The sequence below is a fragment of the Perca flavescens genome, chromosome 19 (assembly GCF_004354835.1).
Source record: "Perca flavescens isolate YP-PL-M2 chromosome 19, PFLA_1.0, whole genome shotgun sequence".
NCBI classification, from domain to species: domain Eukaryota; kingdom Metazoa; phylum Chordata; class Actinopteri; order Perciformes; family Percidae; genus Perca; species Perca flavescens.
In genome coordinates this window covers 1,983,856-1,993,855 of record NC_041349.1, presented here as the reverse complement: position 1 = coordinate 1,993,855, position 10,000 = coordinate 1,983,856, and the positions used below count along the sequence as shown (strand labels likewise).

Below are 10,000 nucleotides of genomic sequence, written 5' to 3'. Positions count from 1 at the left end.
GGTACGTACAGTCTGATAGGTCAGAGTGTGTGTTTGGTACGTACAGTCTGATAGGTCAGAGTGTGTGTTTGGTACGTACAGTCTGATAGGTCAGAGTGTGTGTGTGGTACGTACAGTCTGATAGGTCAGAGTGTGTGTGTGGTACGTACAGTCTGATAGGTCAGAGTGTGTGTTTGGTACGTACAGTCTGATAGGTCAGAGTGTGTGTGTGGTACAGTCTGATAGGTCAGAGTGTGTGTGTGGTACAGTCTGATAGGTCAGAGTGTGTGTGTGGTACGTACAGTCTGATAGGTCAGAGTGTGTGTGTGGTACGTACAGTCTGATAGGTCAGAGTGTGTGTGGTACGTACAGTCTGATAGGTCAGAGTGTGTGTGTGGTACGTACAGTCTGATAGGTCAGAGTGTGTGTGTGGTACGTACAGTCTGATAGGTCAGAGTGTGTGTTTGGTACGTACAGTCTGATAGGTCAGAGTGTGTATTTGGTACGCATAGTCTGATAGGTCAGAGTGTTTGGTACGCATAGTCTGATAGGTCAGAGTGTGTGTGTGGTACGCACAGTCTGATAGGTCAGAGTGTGTGTGGTACGCACAGTCTGATAGGTCAGAGTGTGTGTGTGGTACGACAGTCTGATAGGTCAGAGTGTGTGTGTGGTACAGTCTGATAGGTCAGAGTGTGTGTTTGTTACGCATACAGTCTGATAGGTTAGAGTGTGTGTGTGGTGGTGCATAGTCTGATAGGTCAGAGTGTGTGTTTGGTACGCATAGTCTGATAGGTCAGAGTGTGTGTGTGGTACGACAGTCTGATAGGTCAGAGTGTGTGTGTGGTACGCACAGTCTGATAGGTCAGAGTGTGTGTTTGGTACGCATAGTCTGATAGGTCAGAGTGTGTGTGTGGTACAGTCTGATAGGTCAGAGTGTGTGTGTGGTACAGTCTGATAGGTCAGAGTGTGTGTGTGGTACGTACAGTCTGATAGGTCAGAGTGTGTGTGTGGTACGTACAGTCTGATAGGTCAGAGTGTGTGTGTGGTACGCGTACAGTCTGATAGGTCAGAGTGTGTGTGGTACGCACAGTCTGATAGGTCAGAGTGTGTGTGTGGTACGCACAGTCTGGATAGGTCAGAGTGTGTGTGTGGTACGCACAGTCTGATAGGTCAGAGTGTGTGTTTGGTACGTACAGTCTGATAGGTCAGAGTGTGTGTTTGGTACGTACAGTCTGATAGGTCAGAGTGTGTATTTGGTACGTACAGTCTGATAGGTCAGAGTGTTTGGTACGTACAGTCTGATAGGTCAGAGTGTGTGTGTGGTACGTACAGTCTGATAGGTCAGAGTGTTTGGTACGTACAGTCTGATAGGTCAGAGTGTGTGTGTGGTACGTACAGTCTGATAGGTCAGAGTGTGTGTGGTACGTACAGTCTGATAGGTCAGAGTGTGTGTGTGGTACGCACAGTCTGATAGGTCAGAGTGTGTGTGTGGTACAGTCTGATAGGTCAGAGTGTGTGTTTGGTACGCACAGTCTGATAGGTCAGAGTGTGTGTGTGGTACGTACAGTCTGATAGGTCAGAGTGTGTGTTTGGTACGTACAGTCTGATAGGTCAGAATAACCTTTTTTCTTTTTCAATTGACAACACTTGAAATGATAAAGGCACTTACAGATTACAAAGTAGTCTGATAGGTCAGAGTGTGTGTGTGGTACAGTCTGATAGGTCAGAGTGTGTGTGTGGTACGTACAGTCTGATAGGTCAGAGTGTGTGTGTGGTACAGTCTGGTAGGTCAGAGTATGTGTGTGGTACAGTCTGATAGGTCAGAGTGTGTGTGGTACGTACACCTGATAGGTCAGAGTGTGTGTTTGGTACGTATAGTCTGATAGGTCAGAGTGTGTGTGTGGTACAGTCTGATAGGTCAGAGTGTGTGTGTGTGGTACGTACAGTCTGATAGGTCAGAGTGTGTGTGTGGTACGCGACAGTCTGATAGGTCAGAGTGTGTGTGTGGTACGTACAGTCTGATAGGTCAGAGTGTGTGTGTGGTACGTACAGTCTGATAGGTCAGAGTGTGTGTGTGGTACGTACAGTCTGATAGGTCAGAGTGTGTGTGTGGTACAGTCTGATAGGTCAGAGTGTGTGTGTGGTACAGTCTGATAGGTCAGAGTGTGTGTGTGGTACAGTCTGATAGGTCAGAGTGTGTGTGTGGTACAGTCTGATAGGTCAGAGTGTGTGTGTGGTACGTACAGTCTGATAGGTCAGAGTGTGTGTGTGGTACAGTCTGATAGGTCAGAGTGTGTGTGTGGTACAGTCTGATAGGTCAGAGTGTGTGTGTGGTACGCACAGTCTGATAGGTCAGAGTGTGTGTGTGGTACGCACAGTCTGATAGGTCAGAGTGTGTGTGGTACGCACAGTCTGATAGGTCAGAGTGTGTGTTTGGTACGTACAGTCTGATAGGTCAGAGTGTGTGTGTGGTACAGTCTGATAGGTCAGAGTGTGTGTGTGGTACGTACAGTCTGATAGGTCAGAGTGTGTGTGTGGTACGCGACAGTCTGATAGGTCAGAGTGTGTGTGTGGTACGACAGTCTGATAGGTCAGAGTGTGTGTGTGGTACGACAGTCTGATAGGTCAGAGTGTGTGTGTGGTACAGTCTGATAGGTCAGAGTGTGTGTGTGGTACGTACAGTCTGATAGGTCAGAGTGTGTGTGTGGTGGTACAGTCTGATAGGTCAGAGTGTGTGTTTGGTACGCACAGTCTGATAGGTCAGAGTGTGTGTTTGGTACGCACAGTCTGATAGGTCAGAGTGTGTGTGTGTGGTACAGTCTGATAGGTCAGAGTGTGTGTGTGGTACGTACACTCTGATAGGTCAGAGTGTGTGTTTGGTACGTACAGTCTGATAGGTCAGAGTGTGTGTGTGGTACAGTCTGATAGGTCAGAGTGTGTGTGTGGTACGTACAGTCTGATAGGTCAGAGTGTGTGTGTGGTACAGTCTGATAGGTCAGAGTGTGTGTGTGGTACAGTCTGATAGGTCAGAGTGTGTGTGTGGTACGATAGTCTGATAGGTCAGAGTGTGTGTGTGTGGTACAGTCTGATAGGTCAGAGTGTGTGTTTGGTACGCACAGTCTGATAGGTCAGAGTGTGTGTGTGGTACAGTCTGATAGGTCAGAGTGTGTGTGTGGTACAGTCTGATAGGTCAGAGTGTGTGTGTGGTACAGTCTGATAGGTCAGAGTGTGTGTGTGGTACGTACAGTCTGATAGGTCAGAGTGTGTGTGTGGTACGTACAGTCTGATAGGTCAGAGTGTGTGTGTGGTACGTACAGTCTGATAGGTCAGAGTGTGTGTGTGGTACAGTCTGATAGGTCAGAGTGTGTGTGTGGTACAGTCTGATAGGTCAGAGTGTGTGTGTGGTACGTACAGTCTGATAGGTCAGAGTGTGTGTTTGGTACGTACAGTCTGATAGGTCAGAGTGTGTGTGTGTGGTACAGTCTGATAGGTCAGAGTGTGTGTGTGGTACGTACAGTCTGATAGGTCAGAGTGTGTGTGTGGTACAGTCTGATAGGTCAGAGTGTGTGTGTGGTACGACAGTCTGATAGGTCAGAGTGTGTGTTTGGTACGTATAGTCTGATAGGTCAGAGTGTGTGTGTGGTACGCACAGTCTGATAGGTCAGAGTGTGTGTGTGGTACGCACAGTCTGATAGGTCAGTGTGTGTGTGGTACGTGCACAGTCTGATAGGTCAGAGTGTGTGTGTGGTACAGTCGGATAGGTCAGAGTGTGTGTGTGTGGTACAGTCTGATAGGTCAGAGTGTGTGTGTGGTACAGTCTGATAGGGTCAGTGTGTGTGTGTGGTACACAGTCTGATAGGTCAGAGTGTGTGTGTGTGGGTACAGTCTGATAGGTCAGAGTGTGTGTGTGGTACGCACAGTCTGATAGGTCAGAGTGTGTGTGTGGTACGCACAGTCTGATAGGTCAGAGGTGTGTGTGTGGTACAGTCTGATAGGTCAGAGTGTGTGTGTGGTACAGTCTGATAGGTCAGAGTGTGTGTGTGGTACGCACAGTCTGATAGGTCAGAGTGTGTGTGTGGTACATACAGTCTGATAGGTCAGAGTGTGTGTGTGGTACGACAGTCTGATAGGTCAGAGTGTGTGTGTTTGGTACGCATAGTCTGATAGGTCAGAGTGTGTGTGTGTGGTACAGTCTGATAGGTCAGAGTGTGTGTGTGGTACCTACAGTCTGATAGGTCAGAGTGTGTGTGTGGTACGCATAGTCTGATAGGTCAGAGTGTGTGTGTGTGGTACGCACAGTCTGATAGGTCAGAGTGTGTGTGTGTGGTACGTACAGTCTGATAGGTCAGAGTGTGTGTGTGGTACGTACAGTCTGATAGGTCAGAGTGTGTGTGTGGTACAGTCTGATAGGTCAGAGTGTGTGTGTGGTACGTACAGTCTGATAGGTCAGAGTGTGTGTGTGGTAGGTACACTGATAGGTCAGAGTGTGTGTTTGGTACGCACAGTCTGATAGGTCAGAGTGTGTGTGTGGTACAGTCTGATAGGTCAGAGTGTGTGTGTGGTACAGTCTGATAGGTCAGAGTGTGTGTGTGGTACAGTCTGATAGGTCAGAGAGTGTGTGTGTGGTACAGTCTGATAGGTCAGAGTGTGTGTGTGGTACGTACAGTCTGATAGGTCAGAGTGTGTGTGTGTGGTACAGTCTGATAGGTCAGAGTGTGTGTGTGGTACGTACAGTCTGATAGGTCAGAGAGTGTGTGTGTGGTACGTACAGTCTGATAGGTCAGAGTGTGTGTGTGGTACGTACAGTCTGATAGGTCAGAGTGTGTGTGTGGTACAGTCTGATAGGTCAGAGTGTGTGTGTGGTACAGTCTGATAGGTCAGAGTGTGTGTGTGGTACGACAGTCTGATAGGTCAGAGAGTGTGTGTGTGGTACAGTCTGATAGTCTGATAGGTCAGAGTGTGTGTGGTGTGTGGTACAGTCTGATAGGTCAGAGTGTGTGTTTGGTACGCACAGTCTGATAGGTCAGAGTGTGTGTGTGGTACAGTCTGATAGGTCAGAGTGTGTGTGTGGTAGTGTGTACAGTCTGATAGGTCAGAGTGTGTGTGTGGTACAGTCTGACAGTCTGATAGGTCAGAGTGTGTGTGTGTGGTACGTGACAGTCTGATAGGTCAGAGTGTGTGTGTGGTACGCACAGTCTGATAGGTCAGTGTGTGTGTGGTACAGTCTGATAGGTCAGAGTGTGTGTGTGGTACAGTCTGATAGGTCAGAGTGTGTGTGTGGTGGTACAGTCTGATAGGTCAGAGTGTGTGTGTGGTACAGTCTGATAGGTCAGAGTGTGTGTGTGGTACAGTCTGATAGGTCAGAGTGTGTGTGTGGTACAGTCTGATAGGTCAGAGTGTGTGTGTGGTACAGTCTGATAGGTCAGAGTGTGTGTGTGGTACAGTCTGATAGGTCAGAGTGTGTGTGTGGTACAGTCTGATAGGTCAGAGTGTGTGTGTGGTACAGTCTGATAGGTCAGAGTGTGTGTGTGGTACGTACAGTCTGATAGGTCAGAGTGTGTGTGTGGTACGTACAGTCTGATAGGTCAGAGTGTGTGTGTGGTACGTACACTCTGATAGGTCAGAGTGTGTGTTTGGTACGTACAGTCTGATAGGTCAGAGTGTGTGTGTGGTGTGGTACAGTCTGATAGGTCAGAGTGTGTGTGTGGTACACTCTGATAGGTCAGAGTGTGTGTTTGGTACGCATAGTCAGGTCTGATAGGTCAGAGGTGTGTGTGGTACACTCTGATAGGTCAGAGTGTGTGTTTGGTACGTACAGTCTGATAGGTCAGAGTGTGTGTGTGGTACAGTCTGATAGGTCAGAGTGTGTGTGTGGTACAGTCTGATAGGTCAGAGTGTGTGTGGTACGACACCTGATAGGTCAGAGTGTGTGTGGTAACGTACACTCTGATAGGTCAGAGTGTGTGTTTGGTACGTACAGTCTGATAGGTCAGAGTGTGTGTGGTACAGTCTGATAGGTCAGAGTGTGTGTGTGGTACAGTCTGATAGGTCAGAGTGTGTGTGTGGTACAGTCTGATAGGTCAGAGTGTGTGTGTGGTACAGTCTGATAGGTCAGAGTGTGTGTGGTACGTACAGTCTGATAGGTCAGAGTGTGTGTGTGGTACAGTCTGATAGGTCAGAGTGTGTGTGTGGTACAGTCTGATAGGTCAGAGTGTGTGTGTGGTACGTACACATGGGCTTCAGCTGGCTCAGCAGGTCGTCTCGGCTCCACCGCACGCTGTCATGGCGATCCGACACGGCACACAGCAGAGGACTGCATTTCCCAGAATCCTCCAGGGACGGCACGTTCAGGTAGTGGACCAGCACGATGTCTGGGTTCTGTCACACACGCACGCAGAGACACACACACACACACACACAGAAGTGTTTCTGATTGGCTGTCTCCTGAGGACTCAACGTGAGGTCATGTGATGTGCGAGCGCTGACCTGCAGCAGCCAATAGCATCGTCTGTGGAATGTCGGCACGATGGAGGAATGGACGTAGCAACCGTACAGGCACTGGAAGGGACGAGACACGCACACACACACGCACACACACACACACACACACACACACACACACACACACACACACACACACACACACACACACACACACACACACACACACACACACAGCGTCAGCAATCACCCTCACAACCAGGCTCCATTATAATGGCCAGAAGCTGTGTCTCTGGTTGTGTTTATGGACCAAACTCCATCTAGAAAACATCTGAGTGTGTGTCTGTGTGTGTGTGTGTGTGTGTGTGTGTGTGTCTCTGTGTCTGTGTCTGTGTGTGTGTGTGTCTCTGTGTGTGTGTGTGAGTGTGTCTCTGTGTGTGTGTGTGTGTGTGTGTGTGTGTGTGTGTGTGTGTGTGTGTGTCTGTGTGTGTGTGTGTGTGTGTGTGTGTGTGTGTGTGTGTGTGTGTGTGTGTGTGTGTCTGTGTGTGTGTGTGTGTGTGTCTGTGTGTGTGTCTCTGTGTGTGTGTGTGTGTCTGTGTGTGTGTGAGTGTGTCTCTGTGTGTGTGTGTGTGTGTGTGTGTGTGTGTGTGTGTGTGTGTGTGTGTGTGTGTGTGTGTGTGTGTGTGTGTGTGTGTGTGTGTGTGTGTGTGTGTGTCTGTGTGTGTGTGTGTGTGTGTCTGTGTGTCTCTGTGTGTGTCTGTGTGTGTGTGTGTGTGTGTGTGTGTGTGTGTGTGTGTGTCTGTGTGTGTGTGTGTGTCTGTGTGTGTGTGTCTCTGTGTGTGTGTGTGTGTCTGTGTGTCTGTGTGTGTGTGTGTGTGTGTGTGTGTGTCTGTGTGTGTGTGTGTGTGTCTGTGTGTGTGTGTGTGTCTGTGTGTCTCTCTGTGTGTATATCTGTGTGTATATCTGTGTGCGTGTCTGTGTGTGTCTGTGTGTCTCTGTGTGTATATCTGTGTGTGTGTCTCTGTGTGTATATCTGTGTGTGTCTGTGTGTCTCTGTGTGTATATCTGTGTGTGTCTGTGTGTGTGTGTGTCTCTGTGTGTATATCTGTGTGTGTGTGTGTGTGTGTGTGTGTGTGTCTCTGTGTGTGTGTGTCTCTGTGTGTATATCTGTGTGTGTGTGTGTGTGTGTGTGTGTGTGTGTGTCTCTGTGTGTATATCTGTGTGTGTCTGTGTGTGTGTCCTCAGACCTCCATGCCCTGGACCTTGAGTTTCATGTGGTCCTCTCTCGTGGTCTTTCCATCCTTCCTCTTCTTCCAGCAGTACCCGTCCTTCCTGTACTTCACCTTCTTCCTGTTGTACAGGATGATGCTGCCGTTCTTCGGCCTGAAACACACACACACACACACACACACACACACACACACACACACACACACACACACAGCCAGGGGACCAATCAGGGACCAGATGGAAACACACACAGCCAGGGGACCAATCAGGGACCAGATGGAAACACACACAGCCAGGGGACCAATCAGGGCTCAGACCAGGTTTTAGACTGATCCATTACTTGAGTTAATCGACGAAGATCCACTTTAAATGATTTAAATCATCGCTTTAACCCTTGTGTTCACCTTCCGCTCCACTATGCACCTTCCTGGTCAACATTTTAAATTAAAACTTTATTTTCACCATTTTGTTGTTTTTTTTTCGACACTTTTTTGTCACTTTTTCCAAAATAATTTCTCTTTTTTTGCAGTTTTTATCACTTTTTCCAAATAAATGTTACTTTTTTTGAATTTTGTCCCTTTTTTCCACATTTTGTGCGACTTTCTTCAAAGTTTTTGTCACTTTCCCCCCCCCAAAAAGTCACTTTTTTTCAAATTTTTTAAAGTTTTTTTTCCACATTTTTTAAAGTTTTTTTCCCACTTCTTTCAATGTTCTGTTGTGATTAATTTCCCAATGCTGTAACATTGAATAAACATCCAAATTGAATGAAAGCAGTGAACTGATGATTCTACTTGTAGGGAACCAGCCACCTGATTTTCTTTGACAACGTGGCTGAAAGAAGCCCAGATGTTGTGATGTAGAAACTTCTAGAACCAGGAGGGGTAATTAATAATTAATAATAATTAATAACACCATTCAGGGGTAGAAGATGGGGGGTCAGTACCTGGTTTTCAGGGTGCAGGACAGCCACTCGTCATGTCGCTCAAATGATATCAGGTAGGATGCTATCTCCTGCAGAGACACAGAGACACAGAGGACTGGTGAGAGACCTGAGACTATCTGGTCTGGTTGGTCTAGGAGAGACCTGAGACTATCTGGTCTGGTGGGTATAGGAGAGACCTGAGACTATCTGGTCTGGAGGGTATAGGAGAGACCTGAGACTATCTGGTCTGGTGGGTATAGGAGAGACCTGAGACTATCTGGTCTGGTTGGTCTAGGAGAGACCTGAGACTATCTGGTCTGGTGGGTATAGGAGAGACCTGAGACTATCTGGTCTGGTGGGTATAGGAGAGACCTGAGACTATCTGGTCTGGAGGGTATGGGAGAGACCTGAGACTATCTGGTCTGGTTGGTCTAGGAGAGACCTGAGACTATCTGGTCTGGTGGGTATAGGAGAGACCTGAGACTATCTGGTCTGGTGGGTATAGGAGAGACCTGAGACTATCTGGTCTGGAGGGTATAGGAGAGACCTGAGACTATCTGGTCTGGTTGGTCTAGGAGAGACCTGAGACTATCTGGTCTGGTGGGTATAGGAGAGACCTGAGACTATCTGGTCTGGTGGGTATAGGAGAGACCTGAGACTATCTGGTCTGGTGTGTATAGGAGAGACCTGAGACTACCTGGTCTGGAGGGTATAGCACTATCTGGTCTGGTGGGTATAGGAGAGACCTGAGACTATCTGGTCTGGTGTGTATAGGAGAGACCTGAGACTACCTGGTCTGGAGGGTATAGGACTATCTGGTCTGGTGGGTATAGGAGAGACCTGAGACTATCTGGTCTGGTGTGTATAGGAGAGACCTGAGACTACCTGGTCTGGAGGGTATAGGACTATCTGGTCTGGTGGGTATAGGAGAGACCTGAGACTACCTGGTCTGGAGGGTATAGGACTATCTGGTCTGGTGGGTATAGGAGAGACCTGAGACTACCTGGTCTGGAGGGTATAGGACTATCTGGTCTGGTGGGTCTAGGAGAGACCTGAGACTATCTGGTCTGGAAGGTATAGGAGAGACCTGAGACTACCTGGTCTGGAGGGTATAGGACTATCTGGTCTGGTGGGTAGGGAGAGACCTGAGACTACCTGGTCTGGAGGGTATAGGACTATCTGGTCTGGTGGGTATAGGAGACCTGAGACTACCTGGTCTGGAGGGTATAGGACTATCTGGTCTGGTGGGTCTAGGAGAGACCTGAGACTATCTGGTCTGGAAGGTATAGGAGAGACCTGAGACTATCTGGTCTGGAGGGTATAGGAGAGACCTGAGACTATCTGGTCTGGAGGGTATAGGAGAGACCTGAGACTATCTGGTCTGGAGGAGTGCTGACTCACCTCGTTAGTGTTCCAGCGGAGACGCTC

General features: G+C 48.4%; 2 protein-coding genes across 7 annotated transcripts in view; both read right to left on the bottom strand.

Moving 5' to 3' along the window:
- LOC114546103 (zinc finger protein 721-like) overlaps window positions 1–10,000 on the bottom strand; it is a 1,066,380-nt gene that overhangs the window by 81,821 nt on the left and 974,559 nt on the right. The window lies entirely within an intron of this gene.
- The window catches only part of camta2 (calmodulin binding transcription activator 2), a 21,940-nt gene that overhangs the window by 9,685 nt on the left and 2,255 nt on the right, over window positions 1–10,000 (bottom strand). For all 6 annotated transcript variants that reach the window (XM_028606384.1, XM_028606389.1, XM_028606388.1 and 3 more), the window contains exons 3-7: window positions 9,974–10,000; window positions 8,594–8,661; window positions 7,668–7,803; window positions 6,466–6,537; window positions 6,210–6,357 (exon numbers count right to left, since the gene is read on the bottom strand). The exon at window positions 9,974–10,000 is cut by the window's right edge and continues 77 nt beyond it. In XM_028606384.1, the coding sequence (XP_028462185.1) occupies window positions 6,210–6,357; window positions 6,466–6,537; window positions 7,668–7,803; window positions 8,594–8,661; window positions 9,974–10,000 (451 nt within the window). The remainder of the gene's footprint in view (window positions 1–6,209; window positions 6,358–6,465; window positions 6,538–7,667; window positions 7,804–8,593; window positions 8,662–9,973) is intronic.